General features: G+C 37.0%; 1 protein-coding gene across 2 annotated transcripts in view; it reads left to right on the top strand.

Annotated features, from left to right (window-relative positions):
* The window catches only part of KIAA1958 (KIAA1958 ortholog), an 82,900-nt gene that overhangs the window by 48,527 nt on the left and 16,336 nt on the right, over window positions 1–18,037 (top strand). The window contains exon 3 of one of the 2 annotated variants that reach the window (XM_045579901.1): window positions 5,429–5,512. The exons of the other annotated variant lie outside the window; for it this stretch is intronic. Within the exon in view, the coding sequence (XP_045435857.1) occupies window positions 5,429–5,512 (84 nt within the window). The remainder of the gene's footprint in view (window positions 1–5,428; window positions 5,513–18,037) is intronic. 2 annotated transcript variants of the gene reach the window in all.

Below are 18,037 nucleotides of genomic sequence, written 5' to 3'. Positions count from 1 at the left end.
TTCAATTAGCGACGTGAACAATCCTAGAAAGTAGCCTGTGTTTTAAAGTTTAGGAGAAAATATAAAAATGTGCAAGGAGGTGTGTGTTTAAAGGAGAAAGAAGACACTGATTTCTAAGTGTGTTTTATGGTAGTTATAAGGTTTATATATCAAGTTGTTTTTCTCTTTTAAAGTAAATCTAGCTCATTATTTTTTTCAGTAAATTGTAGGGGTTAGGAACTATCGCTGTTCTAAAAAATGAAATAAGAATGTTGGCAAATACAATTTTTGTAACCCCAGACGAATAAAAAAAATTTTTTTTTTTTTTTTGATTAAGCCAGCTAGAATTTATTACAGATTCGAATCCGGGCTCAAACCTTGGCTGACGCAGCAGCCGGCAAACACCCAGGTGAGAGCCCCGATGGAGGGGCAGTCCCTCCAGAGCGCTCACACAAAAACACAGACAAACACACACCTACCGCGGCCAGTCAGGCTCTCTGGACCGGGGTCCCTCATGGTCCTGGCTGGGGATACCAGACGAATTCGTGATCCCCAAGGACCACCAGGGAGCCGAGTCCGATGCAGTAAACAAAAGAGCCATCTTCACGCTAGCATGGGCTGTCCCACTCACGCTGGCAGCATGGCGGAAGAGCCAGACGAATAAAATTGAAGCTTCTAACACAGCTCCTGAGATGACCAACCAGGATTGTTGTGTGTGTGTGTGTGTGTGTTTTTAAATACCAAGATTATTTTCTTTGAACCTAGAAAGAGTCATAAGAAAACATCTTTCAAATGAATATATGTATGGAAGAAATAATTATCCAATAGATGACACCATAATGTCAGTATAATCTCTTTTTATTTGTTTTTTTAATAGTTCAAAAAATATTTTTATTGATTTCAGAGAGAGGAAGGGAGAAGGGTAGAGAGACACATCAATGATGATGAGAGAGAATCATTGATCAGTGGCCTCCTGCAGGCCCCCTCCTGAGGGTGGAGCCCACTACCCAGCATGTGCCCTGACCTCCTGGTTCATGGGTCAGTGCTCAGCCACTGAGCCACATCAGCCAGACAGTATAATCTCTTTTTAAGGTGGAGGTCGGGATTGGGAGTAGGGAGCTATCCCTTAATTTTATGGATATATTAATTCTAGTATGGACTTTTATTAAAGTACAAGAGGCCTGGTGCACGAAATTCGTGCATGAGGATGTGTGTCCCTAAGCCCAGCCTGCACCCTCTCCAATCTGGGACATCCCTCTCACAATCTAGGACTGCTGGCTCCCAAATGCTCATCTGCTTGCCTTCATGATTGCCCCTAACTGTTTCTGCTTGCCAGCCTGATCACTCCCTAACCACTCCCCTGACAGCCTGATTGATGCCTAACTGCTTTCCTGCCAGCCTGTTTGCCCCTTACTGCTCTCCCCTGCAAGCCTAGGTCCCCCCCAACTGCCCTTCCCTACAGGCCCGGTTGCCCCCAACTTCCTTCCTTTGCTGGCCTGGTCACCCCTAACTGCCCTCCCCTGCTGGCCATCTTGTGGCGGCCATCTTGTGTGTTGGAGTGATGGTCAATTTGCATATTACTCTTTTATTAGATAGGATTATTTTTTTCCTCATCTTAAGAGTAAGATAAAGATATTGTCTTGGAGCAGTTTGTGCAAATGCCGATAAGTCTTTATTTCCTGGGGAATTACCCAGCAAAAAGGTTCCAGTGGCCTCATAAGTCATTCTGTACTGTTATTATAGATGTCCACATCACCTGCCCTGACCACAGGCAGCTCTCAGAAGAGCCTTAGCAAAGTGACTGAGATTATGTTTGTGAGTCCCAAAGTTTGATTTTATGCCACTGGTTTTTGTTTAATCCTTTCTAAATGCAGTCCTTTCTAAATGGCCTAAAGTGAATTGTGTAATTATACACACAGAGTTATTCCAATAACTTTCCTGTCAGCTTTTGTGTTAATTCAGTAGACACATTTTTAATGAATGCTACATTCTCGAGTGTTTTTCCGTACTTTGGGAATAAAGCAATTTAGTCCTGGCTCCTACGGAGCTCACAGCCCACTCGGGAGACAATATGCTAAGCAGGCTATCAAATAAACATGTCAGGTATGTCAGATGGAAGCAGATTTGTGGAAGAAAATAACAGAATAAGGGGAATAAAGAATGTCTAAGGTAGAGAATTGGGGTACTGACACCCCCCCCCCAAAAAAAAAATCAGCTTTTTCATGGCATTTAGAGGTTCTTTGCACTAAAATTATTCAGTCTCCTCTCTTTGGTGTTATATTTATAATGACAATATACAACTCTCAGTGGTTGCTTTACTGATCTAGCTTTATTCCCCGCTCCAGCCCTTCTCCCACCCCCAAACCAGGATCGGGGGTTTTACAGTCTTCATGAGCAGAAGCCAGATTCCTTCCCATCTCTTTCCCTCTGCTCATGCAGTTTCTTCCTGGAATGTTCTGCCTTCCTATTCTATTAACCTAATGGTACTCATTACTTAATACATTGCTCAAGCTCTATTTGACTTCTCTCTTTTTTCTTTCTGAATTCCCATAAGATCTAGATTCTAGAGCCACAAACTCTATTCCTAACTATACAGCTGTGTATGGTCTTTTTTAAAATTAGTTTTATGTGTAATAGTCTTCTCGTCTAGTTATGATGGAATCTATAGAACCATCAGGAACTTACCCTTGAACTACACCCCACAGGTCTTCTTGAAATGCTAGGAGGCAACATGGGTACCCACATATGTGGATGAAATATTCATTCCAGCTGCAGCTTCATAAATGTAAATCTCACCAGATTTCTTTTTACCTTTTCTTTTACTTTCCAGAGTTAAAATATATTTTATTTAATGAGCTGATGGAGTTATCATTCAGTGATTTATAAGGAGAACTTGAATATCATTTGTTTTCTGCATCGAGTGAGAGGACAAAATACTCTTAAATGGAAATAATAAGTTAAATATCGAGATATGTGTTTTATTGCTTCAGATGTATTTCATAAAGTCATAAAAGGAGTGTGATGCTGAGTTTATTTTTTGTTGAGTGCTATAGCAATAGAAGCAAATGGATCTGAATTTAAATCTAACATAATTCTAAAAAAAAAAATCTAACATAATCTCAAATTAAGTGAGAACACAAGATACCGCTCTAATTATGTTTTCCCATCCCATCTCCTAATAAGGGAGGTAATAATTGGATTATGGGTCATGAAGACTATGTAACTAAGTACAGGAAATTGGTTTGTAAAAACCTTGAGTTCCTGAGCTAGTGTTGGGGCTCCTTATGGAGTCCCCCTTCAGGTCACAGACCTATGGGTTTTTGCAGACCCATTTCAGCGTGCATGTTTCTCCCATAGAGCATTCCAATAAAGATTGTCTTAAACCAAAATGGCACATAGAGTGAATCAACACTTACCATTGACTTATATGTCCTTATTTCGTTGACCACGATTGAAGATCTTAATTTATGCCTTGTTTCATGCTCATCATTTCAACCCTACAAGCTCTCTTGGCTTTTCTTATACCTTAGGACACACCTTGCTAACGGATGCACAGAATAAATGGAGATACACAGCGCCGATGCTCTCAGACACAGTTCAGTGCTGTGGGGCTGGATGCTGAGATGCTGGGTCTGGGTCCCAGGGAAGGAGCTTGGTGGGGCAACTCTTACCTGTTTGGAGTTTGTGCAGCTTCTGTAACAGCTCATTGCAAAACCAACACTGAATGCTATTTTGCGAAAATCCTCTTCAGATTTCTTTTTCTTAGTAAAAACCAGGTGCTACTAATGTAGATCTTTTGCAAAAGTGAAGTGGCATCATGCAGACTTTCAAAAATGGGGACATACCTATACTAGATTTTATGGATGGCTTCTCCTTTTGAAAAGCCTAGAGTTAGGTTTAATAAATATTAAGGTTCTTGTGGATGGTACAGCAAGAAATAAGTGACCACTCATTCAAAGAACCAAGGTCTCTCATCCTTTCTACTTAGAGGATACCAACTAATGATGCTTACGTTCAACAGACTTAAATTCTTTTACTCGAATACCCTTGAAAAGAACTTTGAAAAACTGAATACCACTCACTCATTCTTAAATGGACACCCTAAGGTTTTCATTGTTAGGTTTAATTCAAGTATTTTTGTAAAAAGTATGTAGAAAATATTGAATGTTACATAAAATGGAGATTGACCGCAAATAGGATCAGTATTTCATGTGATTAAAAGATTCAACCTCACTGGCCTAAAAATAGCCCCTTTGAAAAGTTCTGAATTCAGAGCACAGTTTAGGCCCCATTACCCTGCTTCTCGTGGTATGGTTAGACTGTATTAGGATACGGATAAGACAGAGGACAAGAAACATTGCGAATTTAATCACCAATTTATAAATCGTGTTTGGCCTCGCTAAGTCTTTTACACCCCAGAGTAGGTGCCATGGTAGATTTGAGATAGCAGCATATGCAAACAGCCTTTATTTCAGACAGACACGTTTTAGAAAGGATTCCATGGGAAAGTTGAGGAACTGGATATTTTATTCCCCAAAGTTGTCTGTGAATGTTTCTTTCTTAGAAAGTCTTTATTTGAAGTTCGAAGACTGCTGTGATAGATATTTGAACAAGTAGCCAAAACAAACAGATGTGCTGGCGCCTTTGGCTTTACATGCAAACAGTAAAGGAAGCCAGCATGCTAAAGGTTACATGTAACCTGTGGCTTCCATTTCTTTGATGGGAAGAGACATGTTTTTGTACACATCTTCACTGTTGATATAGAAACAATTTCAAATGGAATTAACATAACTGAAAGCTCAGTCCAGTGAAGCATAAAATATACTGTGCATGTTTGAATTTTGGAAATATCTCAAAAATGTGCCTATAAAAAGTCTCATTTGCTAGTTTAGTGAATTTTAATTTATTTCATTTTATAAAGTTATGAGGATTTGGGCAATTATACCTTAGGATTGTCATTTTAAAATAACATGATCGTTTATAAATGTGTACAGTAACACAAAAAGGAGTGTGTTTTGCGAATAAAATTTTATTTGTTAGAAAATTTCTTTTTACTGTTGTATGTGGTTATTCCAAAGACTTCCTTTCGCTGAGCAACCTTACAAATTCAAGTTTTCCTAAATGTCGCACATTTTTTCCTAAAACAAAGGCAGCCTCTGATCTCACTCTTTCCACAAACCTTCATGCACTCAGCTATGTGCTAATGATACAAGATGCTCATTTTGATGGTAAAGGGCCACCATACCTTTGTCTAGCACATCATTTGTAAATATAGCAATTGGCTATTACAATGCCACAGGTATATAAATAACATTTATCAGCCATCACTGTAAAATTGATTCCTTCTTTCCCTTTTCATTATAAAAGGAAACTTTATTTCAGAGTAGAAAGTGCATTGTCTGAACTCATCAACACCCTCTCTATCCCTCCCCTCCCCAATTTGTTGCAGACCAGGATGAAAGAGCAGCTGAGCTCAGCAGAGAGCAGAATGAGAAAACCATCCGGAGCACGCAGACCGCGCTCCGCAATTTCCGCGAGTTCCTCATCTCCAAGTACCCTTCGGAGACAAGAGAGATCTATGTCATCCCTTGCAAGGAGTTGGATGCCTACCTTGCCTCTTTCTTTGTAGATGCCAGGCAGAAGGACGGGTCCGAATATGAGCCCAACAGCTTGGCCAACTACCAGTGTGGGCTTGAACGGTACCTAAAAGAACACAGGTACGGCTACAGTATCACCAGGGACAAGGAATTCAAGCGTTCCCAGGAGGCCCTGAAGCAGAAGCAGATCGAACTCCGCTGCAAAGGAAAGGGAAATAAGCCACACAAGTCCATGAAGCTCACCTTCGCCGATGAGCTCATCCTGCGGAAAAGAGGGCTGCTGAGCCGCTATAACCCCGAGGGTCTGCTCAACCTCGTCTGGCTCAACAACACCAAGGCTTTCGGGCATTGCACAGGCTTCCATGGATCGACCTTGAAGTGGGGTGACATCCGGCTGCGGGTCACAGAAACGGGGCTGGAATACTTAGAGTGGATGGGTCAGGACACCGGCGGTGACCTGAATGCCAAGACCAAGAGAGGGGGCACGGACTCCCGCGTGTATGCCACCCAGCACGCCCCCCAGACGTGCCCCGTCCAGGACTACAAGGAGTATGCCCAGCGGCGGCCCCCGGCCATGCGCTACGAGGATGCCCCTTTCTACCTGTCCATCAAGCCGGTCGTGAACTTGGCGGCTCTGCATTGGTACAACTGCCAGGCCCTCGGCAAGAACAAGCTGGCCAAGATGGTGAAGACCATGTGTGAGAAGGGCAACATCCCCGGCAGGAAAACCAACTTCAGCGTGTATCAGAGCTGCAGCACCCTGTCCGAGGCCCAGAGCAACCAGCTGGTGCTGATCTGTAACAATCTGAGCCAGCAGGCCGCCCAGTCCGTGGCCGGGCACTCCAGCAGCAGCAATTTCATCGTCTCGGCCTCCTACGACTCCTCCTCAGACACTGCTTGACCAGGTGGCCTGAGCTAGACCCCGGTGTGGTGACTGGGACCAGAGAAACTGTGACTGTACACTGCTTCTCCTCCCCTTTCCTCTGCCCTCAGTGTTAACTTTATAAAAATACATAATATATTTTTCTTTTTACAAGTAAGCAAGGGAGATAGTTTAGTATGACTAACATAGTATTTATAGGCTCAAAACAAATGTACCTGTGGGTGATTACATGTAATTACTGTTAACAGAACTTTACAAAACCATAGTGGTTCTCAGGCAACACAAAGTAGAGAAGGAATGAACGTTTTTCAAAAAACTGTCGAAAAGTAAACGGAGTCATCCTAGATGCTTGTGTCCTCAACTCCTGCTTCCCCACCCCCACCGCTCATTGTTAGTCTCCTTAATAAATGACTTTATTTTTTTATTTTTCAATATTCTCTATTAATCAGGAGGAGATAACACTAACTTTACACAAAATTGCATTCCGTCAGATGCAGAATATGAAAGTGTTGATAATAAACTCAACATTAAATTATTTATATACTTTTTTATTTTTTGCTTAATTAGAATTTTAGTTTCTGTGCCTCGTTTTTTTGCAATGTATGAAAACTTAGAAGCTTAGCTAACATTTTTTTCCTTTGGGGGAGCAAGGGGAATAGAAGGAGGGAATAAAGGTGCCATTCATTTTGGAACATATATAATTTTAAAATAATATGCAAAATCTAATATTGCAGCAAAAAAGACTGTTACATGGCTCATTTTTACTGTTATGCTTAAGCCTGGATAGGATCCTTTTGTTCCCTAGGAAATCAGTGTAAATGAAATTTGATGATCAGGTTTAGACTCAATTTAAAATGACCGAAGCTTTGACAACGTTCCCAAGTATTATATTGTATATCAAGCATAAGAGAAGGTAGAGAGTGGGAAAGTCTTACTAAAGATCTAGAAGCCCTAGTTAAGATAACTACAACAACAAAAAAAACACCCTTATTCTCTTCAAAGCTCAAATCCCTCTTGAATTATTTATTTATAAGCATTAAACTTCACTATTTTTTCCGTAGGGAATTACTGTACTCTGTAGCTGAGATCAAAGGAATATCCACACTCATTTTAGGTAGCAGATTTAGCTGAATTCAAAGCATTCTTGAAAATGTGCAAAATTTCTTCTACAGTAAATACAAATGCATTTATCTGCAATGTCCTGCAATTATAATAATAACAATTTTGGTTAAACAGTTCTTTGTGGTAGTTTTTCCAAGATCTTTATTTTTAAGTCTTGAAGCCTGTGGTAAATAATTAGGTACTTCAAAAACAAAATCAATTTAAACAGTAAAGTTGAACTAGGTTTCTATCCTATATAATTACTAACATTAAAACAAAACAAAACATCCAAATCTTAATTGCTTTGTTGGATCTGGGAATGCTATTAGGGAGTATTTGTTCTTTGAGGCAACCTTCTAATTCAGTTAGCTGGGAAGATAGGTGGTATTTCATGCATTAATTTATTGTATGACCAGGACAGATCTCGTTTTGATTTGCTTTGCTGAGCTTCCCATGGTTAGACAGCTCTTTCCAGCGCCAAGTCACAAGCACATGAAGGTCCACCCATTCCTCCAAACTGTGACCTCTCCATGGGCTCAGGAGCGGGAAGTCTGTCATCAACTTCTTTTCCTCCACAGAGAGGCATCCAGAAACAAGAAGGGCAGATGATACCTTGCTTTATTTTTTTGTATTAATAATGCTGATAGGCACCCATTTTAATCCATCCTGTGTGCCAGCACAGTGCTAAGTGACTTGTGTGCATCCATTACACAAGGAATAGTTACTCATTCTATGAAAATTAGGAAATACAGATATGCATTTTATATCTATCTGTATAGTCTGCTAGCCAAAAGTAATCACTGTTAACATTTTTGGTAAATATTTCCTCAGACATTTCAACTGAAGCATATTTATTTGTATGTTTATTATCTTAATCCTTGCAACAGCTTTGAAAGGTAGGTGAGTTGGCTTCATTTTATGTTGCGATCAAGACAAGTCAGTTAGATGATTGCTAAGGAAATGGTACTGTCTGTCACCGGACTCTAGAGTTTTTCCGTTTACCTTTTTTAGTTCCAACTCTTCGTTTCCAGTGACTTGAGTCAGACATGGGGACACAGTGTCTTTCCAGCCTCTAGGAGTGCTGAGTTACCTTTCCAGGAGGCATGCTCTGTCCTCTGGTCCCTCCTCTTCCGTTCGTTTTGAACCTCGGGTCTCTTTCTCCCAGTTCCCTTTTCAAAACAGTTATTCTATAACTGGACCATAAACACAACAGGACAGCCTACTGTAAAATAACTTTTAAAATATGGATATTTTTTACATAGGGTGCTCCTCATATTTAAGGAAATGTTTTCTGTAAAGAACAGTTAAAATGTGATTGCACATCTTATTTTTGCATTGACATATTTTTTTAAAATTCTTGATCTGTTTTAGACAGCAAAGTAAGTTTGTCACGAGAAGAAGGGGTGGTCAGGATCCACTGAGAAAACAGAACTAGGAAATTTCGATTTTCTATTTGTGTTGATTGAGGTATTAATATTAAAATCTCTCTCTTGTTTAATCCTATTGTGTTTGCATTTAGGAGAACACAGTTAAATGGAGAATGTCAGGGTTTTTTTTAAAATTTATGTTTGCTTTGATAACTGAAACCAAATAGGAATTTTGTGGCAGGTTTAGAAGACTGTTTTCAGAAGAACGGCTTAATAGACATAGAGCCGAAGTAGTATCTTGGCTATAGGGCTGGTCTGAATATGACTCAGATTCACATCATAATCTGAGTTAAATTATGAAAAATTATCTGCAACTACCTCTACATTTTATGCTTTTGTATAAATAATACTGAGGACATAACACTGCCAGGTGCCATTTTTATTGTTACTGTTACTTTAAAAAAATTATATCCATACTGTGACATTTCAGCCAAAATAGTTTATGTGCTTTAGCAAAAGTGCAGCTATCCAGCAGGTATTCACTACAGTAGAGCACTCTGCTTTGCAGGTGATCCAATGGTTCATATAAAGACACTAAAACTTAATTTGCGACGTTTACATTTTAAGGTCAGTGTAATATCATATAAGAAATTTTCCAGTCCCTCTCACATGAGTCTAACAAATATGCCATGCCCACCTGTCAGTTTGGATGACATAACTGCCTAATTCATTTTTCTATATTCATGTGAGTGATGGGCTATTAAAAACAATAGGTGGTAGCAAGTATTTTTTGTTTGTTTTTTAATTATAAATCTCAGCAAGGAAGGAACATGGATGTCAGAAAGAAGCACTGATCTGTTGCCTTCTGTACATGCCCGACAGAGGATTGAACCTGCAGCCTGGGTATGTTCCCCAACCAGAAATGAAACTTAAGACCTTTTGATGCCCAAGATGGTGCTCCAACCAACTGAGCCACACTGGTCAAGGCTGTAGCGAATTAACAAGTTCTTAATTATTTTAATGTATTTTTAAATATGCAAGATACATCTGTGCACATTCACTACATGGTGTGATACAGATCGTTACTTATTAAGAAACACACCACTTCCAATCTTCAATTAAGACATCTTCAATTGTGTTGTGTGCTTTTTCTTAATTCATGTTATTCAAACATTGCTTCTCCCCACTAGGATCTGACTGAGATGATACGAATATGTAGCTCTTGTAGAATATGTAGAACCTTCGGATGATTTTAAGAGATCCTTGCCATAGAATATAACCTGGGATGAAGAAATACACTGCTTATGTCATCCTGATGGTGTATTTCTAACGATAGAAAAACAGAAGAAGAGAAGATGTTGATAAATTGCCAACAACTCAGATTTCACTCTTCTAAACAGAGGAAAGAAAGATAATAAACATTTCTTATGGTCCTACCTATAAATTGACCAATTGGGTCTGCCAAAGCTAAGGAAAAGACCTGATTATTTTTAAAAAGGTTGCACTTTAATACATTTAAATTGAGCTCCTATGTAAACCAGGACTAGTTGAATTACACTCAAGAGTATTGATTAGAGTACTAAGTTGATCAGAAAATTAATTAGGCCAGAGTATTAGAAACATCTAAATTAATCCAGTCCTCTTCTTTTGCAGAAGCAGGAAACAGCCCTAGAGACATTAGCAGAATGCCCAGGTGCACACACCTGGCTGGGAACAGAGCCGCAACTGGATCCCAAGGGAACCCAGGCATCCTGACTTCCAGTTCATAAATAGAGTTTAGGGAAGAAAAACAGCCCTATATTTTCGCTAAGTTAAGAAAGGACATCCTTGTTTTCAAAACTAAAGATTTATATTAGAAGTACCTTCAAGCTGCCAGTTTTCAAACAATCTTTTTTTTAATGTGTATTTTCACTTTTCATTGTGTAGTATTATATCTTAATTTTAGCCATTTTTGAAATTTGATGAGATAATCTCTAAATGAAATCACTTACCTTTGTATTTTAATGAACATCTCTTAGCCTATCCCATTTATAATTAGCTTTCATTTATGGAGGGGAAACATAATTTTTAGTAACAAGACTTCTATAATGATTATAATCTATAACGATTATGAACTAAAAAGTAACTTTTTAGAAAAACTTAGTATTCATTTGAATATCCAACTATATAGCATCAATATTACTGATTTGGAAGGCAGTCTTCTATAGCCATTTTTAGTCTATGAAAAGTTTTAAAAATCATCTTGAAATTTTGGGACATATCTTCAATCAAAATGATCAAATTTCTACCAGCATAATTAGAATGTTTCTGAGGTTAATTTATTTAGAGGTAGGAAGCGGGGGAAATGGGAACTGTGAAAGAAACTTCACAGCAGGAAGGTGAAGAAAATACAAAGTATTTGTAAATTCTCATATTAACCTGCTTACTCTTCTAAAAGGAAATTCAAGAATAAATTTAAACATTTACAAATTTCTATTTTACTAATTATATTCACTAAATCATAGTTGAAGAAAAAACATGAAATTCTGGGATGTTAAAAAAAAAAGTACAATGAAATTATGTCTTTTGAATGCAGTGTTGAATTTTGCAAGACTTCTAATGTTCTTTGTATTACACTGGAATAAGCATTTTTTTTTTTTTTACCATTATACATTCATTTCAAAGAGCTTTGAAAATGTTTGGCATAATTTATTTATTTGTGGTTGGTAGAATTAGGAAGGCATCAGCAATATAGAATCTGAACAGTAATTGTGCATACTGTATTTAAGTGATTTTTATGCTTGTTTACTTTCTGTTACTTCTTATATTTTATAAATCAAATACCTTAGTATACTTCCACTAGAATTAATTTATAATGATTATTTATACTGGATGAAGTAGCAGGTAGGTCATTTTAGTATTAATCCACTCAGAGTAACTTTATCAAACTGAACTTTTATAACTACAGTCCATTATATTACAACTTTTTAAATAGCATTTATAACAAAATAATTTTTGTTTTATAAAAATATTTGTTACAAAAAAAATCTTGCCAAAAACCGTTACAATTTCTATGCATTGTGTAATATTCAGTGCCGTCTTTGTTGAGATTTTGCATGTTGTAGTAGGGTGCTCTTTCACATGTGTGTTTGTGGTGTTTATGTAGAATTGTTAACCATTGCTGCTATCACTTATTGTAGTTAATCTGAAAACCTGTGCTAACAGGCTGTACCAGTCGACATTGTGTGTGTGACTTGTGAACGTACGTACTTAGCTGTTTAATATTTTGAGCCAGCACTTAGGAGCCTCTAACAGAAGGAAATATTGTAGTTGTCAAGTGGTGCCAACTTCAAAATGTTTTGTATGTGTAACTCCAGGTCAGCTTTTCTTCCACAGTCTCCCCGACTCTTTGAAAGGGGAAATGTTTGCAAAAAGAAAGCAAGAATTCTGAACTTTCTCAGTACTCCCCCACCCCAACGTAAACCTTTTCTTTCTGATACTTGAGCCTCTTACCGAGAAATCCAATAGAATGACAATATAGAAATCCAGCAGGTTGACAATATTCTATTGACAATCCTTTAGAATGACAATTTCTCTTGATCTGGATTTTTTGGTTGAACAATGTAATAACTAAAGTGTGTACATTATTTTTGTTTGGAGTCATAGCTTATTGTTTGAATTGCATTTAATGAGAATATTTGTTTTTTCAATTTTATTTATAAGTGAACGTGGAAACCTTAGAGTTCCCAAATATTAACTATTATATTCAGCATTTGCATGGACTTATTTGACATATTTGTTGCCTCACATTCATGCCTACTTGTCGTTGGTTGGTTCCTAATAGTTCCATTTTGTATCAGCGATTCCTTACAAACTGACAGTAAAAAGAAAAATATTTCAAATGGTCTATTTATACTATACTGCTTATCAAAAGTCAAGGAGATATCATTATACTTTTTTTTTTTTAAATGTTTATACTCTTAAAATTGGAGGGAAACTGCCAACATTCCTGTCAGTGCATTGTGTCATTCTGTCTGCTCAGTGGCTTGTCATTCTAAGATTCCTTTACCAAAGGGGTAATCCCCTGGACTGTGCAGAGGCTTTTTGTATGACGATCAGACACATGTTGACAGCCAGTGCTGTGCTTGAAAACTTTGCTGCTGAAATGGCTGATTTAAATTCTGAGAATTTAACAACAAATTATTTGCTTAAAGGAAAAGAAAGGTAGATTGCAATAGTGAGCCTTTTCTCCAGAATATGCTTTCAACATTTGCCCTCCACGGGAGGTAGTAAAAGCATAAAAGGAAATCTAATCATGCATATTCTAAAGAAGTTCGGCCCTCAAGAAGTTCTGGGTTTCTGCCTTGGGGATGTTCAGGCAGGACCTTTGCTTTTAAATTTCCTTGTATATTTTGGATACCAAAGATCACGGCATGATATATATATATCCTGACGATTAACAATAGATAGCAGTGGGCACATTTATTCGAATCCTACTCTTGGATGTATTTACCCCCTTTGGGTTTTCTGTACATTTTGTATGTCTGTTCTGAGGCCCTTATGCCAAGGACAAATTTTAAATTAAATAATACATACATATTTATTAAGTTTCTAATTTATGGGGCTATGTTTCCACATGATTAAACTTTTTTTTTTTTTTTTTTTTTTTTTTTTTTACTGCTAACATTAGGCATAAATTGGCCCCATGGTGAGCAATAGCTTGTACCTCTTCCATTTATAATCTGAAGATGTAACTAACCCTGTAGGCTGGAACCTGGTGAGAGAATGACTGGAAGCATTTTGGATTCAACAGAATCACTCTATATGACTCATCTGTTGAAATGAAGAACTTTGGTGGTTTAGTAGAATGAATGCTGTATGCAATTTAAATAAGGTCTTCCATCTTTCTTACAAATTAATAAGAATGATTTTAAGATTCCTTTTACTCTACCACTTAGATGTTAATTGGGATAAAAGTAGACATCAATTTAGTATAATTTAAGTCCAGGCATCTGTTTAGAAATACAGCCACTCAATTAATATACTTGGAAATTTTCATGAACCAGTAGATCTATTCTTAGAAGATGCATTTATTTTCCGCCCTATTTTGATAGATTATCATTTTTTATGTATTTTCTGGCCACTTGGCTTTTAACGGATATTACATGAAAAAAAGCACACATGTGCCTATTCACGCTAATATTTAAAAATTATCATCTTAAGCTGCTACAGTTATAATTTGTAAAAGAAAGAGGAGAAAGGTGAATTGAAATGGACAGAAACTTCTGTTAATATGTTAAAATGTGTGACTGTGATACTCTTGGTTAATATTCAGCCAGTTGGCATTTGTAATATGATAGAACTTTTTTATTAATAAGTGTATACTCTCGGTTTCATTTTTATTTTGCTGGTCACAGATCTTTTACATTAAGATGTTTTCATCTTTATCGGCTCACTGTTTTTGCTTCATATTTGTCTGTGTACTTGTGTGCTAAGTAAAATTCTAGTTTTATGTTCCAGTAACTTATTCCATTGTGTGTATAATGTTTGCCTCTAATGTAATAGTGTAATATTCTATTGTTTTCAGTATTTGTCGGTACAGCCTAAACTTATGGAAATAAAAACAATCCAATAAAATCAGCTAATGTCTCTATAATGAGAGCATGTTTTTAATCATAGTATTTTGTCTGTATTTGGGTATGACTAGTCTTTATTCACTTAATGGTTTTTTGTGTGGGTTTTTTTTTTTGCGATGCTGGCTGACTTTTGTAGCTATAACCATTTAAAAACAAGTTAAACCAAATTATGAAAAACTGGTCACTATGCATTAGCCTCAGATAGTCAATGCACTGTAAGCCAAGCATTCCATGTCAAGTGTTTTTAACCCCTGAGGAGGAAGAAATTGTGGAAGGAGAAGCATTTCCATATGTGAGTGCTTAGAAACAACCCATGGGGAGGGAAGACACTTCAGGAAGGCATCTGCAGCTGAATTAACCATATGCTTCCCGGAACCCCAGGCCCCGAATCCTGTTTTGGAGTAAAAGGTTCTTTCTACTCAAACTCTCTCTCTTTCTGTGGATCTTTGTCAGCCAACTATGCAAAGTTACACACCAAGCTAAGTAGATGTCAGCTTCCAACTTCCTCATCTTTGGGGGAAATCTTTGGTCAGATAGAATTCTGTATATGCTGTTGGTTGCAATTAGCACATTTGACAATGTTCTTTGAACAGAATAGGAATGGTTATTCAAAATTATAACTGCTAACTTCAGATTTCTTGATTATGTCACTAAAATTATTTAATTGAGAAAAGAATATTAAAAGGCCAGAAAATATGATGTTCTCACAGAAATGCAGATATAGTTCTTTCATATATATGAATAATCCACCAAAGTCTTTACTCAGAAAGCTGAATATTACATATAGAAATAACTTCTTTTGAATGATAGTATTTTTAATGACATTAAAATTACTTTATATATCACCAACTTACACCATACACAAAAACAAACTCAAAGTGGCTAAAGGACTTAAATGTAAGACGGGAAACCATAAAAATCCTACAAGACTTCATAGGTAGCAAAATAGCAGACATGTCATAGCAATATCTTTAATAACACGGCTCCTAGGGCAATGGAAGCTAAGGAGAAAATAAACAAATAGGGCCACATCAAAATAAAAAGCTGCTGCACAGCAAAAGAAACCATCAACAAAACAAGAAAGCCCACTGCATGGGAGAACGTATTTGCCAATGGTATTTCAGATAGTTTAATCTCCAAAATTTACAATTTAACAAAAGGAAGATAAACAATCCAATCAAAAAATGAGCCAGGGACCTAAATAGACACTTTTCGGAAGAGGACTTACAGAAGGCCGAGAGACATGAAAACATGCTCAAAGTCACTAATCATCCAAGAGATGCAAATCAAAACAACAATGAGATACCATCTCACACCTGTCAGAATGGCTATCAACAAATCAACAAACGACAAGTGTTAGTGAGGATATGAAAGAAAAGGAACCCTCGTGCAAAAAAAAGGAACTGCTGGTGGGAATGCAGACTGGTGCAGCCACTGTGGAAGACAGTATAGAGTTTCTTCCAAAAATTAAAAATGGAACTTCCATTTGACACAGTAATTCCACTTCTAGGACTATATCCCAAGAAACCAGAAACACCAATAAGAAAGGATATATGTACCCCTATGTTCATAGCAGCACAATTTACAAGCTAAGATTTGGGAACAACCTAAGTGCCCATCAGCAGATGAGTGGATTAAAAAACTGTCGTACATCTACACAATGGAATACTATGCTGCTATAAAAAAGAAGGAACTTTTCCCATTTGCAACAGCATGGATGGACATGGAAAACATTATGCTAAGTGAAGTAAGCCAGTCAGAGAAAGATAAATATCACATGATCTCATGTAGGATTACCAGTAATGATCAACATAATTTGATGAACAAGAATAGATCCAGAGACAAATGGCGGGGTGGGAGGTACAGTTAGAGAGCAACCAAAGGACTTGTACGCATGCATATTAGCATAACCAATGGACACAGACACTGGGGCAGTGGGCTTGCCCAGGAGAAAGGGAGTCAATTGGGGGAAAAAGACATGTAAAACTTTAGACAATAAAAGAATTAAAATATTTATAGTTGTAATTTAATTTTTTATGTTTTCCTAGTACTTTAAGAAACAATTAATATATTTAAAATGTGACAAATTTTATTTCCCTGGTAGGAAAAGAATATTAGAATTCAAGTTGAGTAATATTTAACCTACAAGTCAGGAAATGTTTTCTATTTTGAAGTTTTATTTATTTATTTTAAATTTAATTATTCAGAATAATCTTTTCTAAGATTTCAAGTGACTAAAATGGCTAATATGTTGAGCATACTTAATGTTGGTTAAAATATATAATCTGAAAATGTTGGTTATACCATTGAATTTGGTGGCAAGTATTTTAAGACCAAACTATTGTGGGTTTTTAAAGTATTTTTAATTAAAATTGATAATGTTTTTAAAATGTTAAGGCAATAAATAAATATTATGAATAATTCAGCAAATATTAATAAATATAATAAAATAGGAAATTAGTCACAGGAATCTTATTACCCATAAATAACAATTTTTAACACTGGTGTTTTATTTCAGAATTTTTAAAGTATGAATGCCACTTGACCTTTGAACAACAAGGGGTTAGAAGTGCTGACTCTCCATGCAGTTGAAAATCTGAATATAGCTTTTGATTCTCCTCAAAATTTAACCACTACTACCCTCCTGTTAATCAACTGATAACATAAACAGTCGATTAAGCCAAAGCCGGTTTGGCTCAGTGGTAGAGCGTAGGTCTGCGAACTGAAAGGTCCCAGGTTCGATTCCGGTCAAGGGCATGTACGTTGGTTGTGGGCATATCCCTGGTAGGGGGTGTGCAAGAGGCAGCTGGTCGATGTTTCTCTCTCATCGACGTTTCTAGCTCTCTATCTCTCTTCCTTCCTCTCTGTAAAAAAATCAATAAAATATATTTAAAAAAATAAAAAACAGTCGATTAACACATATTGTGTATGTAACATGTATTATATATTGTGTTCTTACAAGTAAGTAAGCTACAGAAAAGAAACTGTCACTTAGGAAATCATAAAGAAGAGAAAGTGCATTTACCACACTATATGTATTTATTGAAAATAATCCATTTATTTGTGGATTCACCCAGTTCAAACTCATGTTGGTCAATTATACTTTTAAAAATTATGGTTGCCCTGGCTGGTGTGGCTCAATTGATTACCAAAGGGTTGCTGGTTCTATTCACTATCAGGGCACATATCCAGGTTGAGGGTTCTACCCCTGGTTGGGGTGCATACAGGAGGCATCTGATCAATGTTTCTCCCACATCGATGTTTCTCTCTCCCTCTCTCTCTAGAATCAATGAAAAACATATCCTCAGGTGAGAATTAAAATTGTAGTCATACTATGGTTACTGTTTTGTACCACTATAAAAGAACGTGATTATTATATAGCTACATAGTTTTCCATTGCATAGTAGTACCAAAATCTATTTTAGAATGCTTTTGCTGGATTGAGTTTGCTTCCAGCTTTCACTTTTATTAAATATGCCTAAAGAACACCAGGGA

Source organism: Pipistrellus kuhlii, unplaced genomic scaffold (assembly GCF_014108245.1).
Source record: "Pipistrellus kuhlii isolate mPipKuh1 unplaced genomic scaffold, mPipKuh1.p scaffold_m20_p_12, whole genome shotgun sequence".
Classification (NCBI taxonomy): domain Eukaryota; kingdom Metazoa; phylum Chordata; class Mammalia; order Chiroptera; family Vespertilionidae; genus Pipistrellus; species Pipistrellus kuhlii.
The sequence above is the reverse complement of the archived record's forward strand: the minus strand, read 5'-3'. Positions and strand labels throughout refer to the sequence as shown.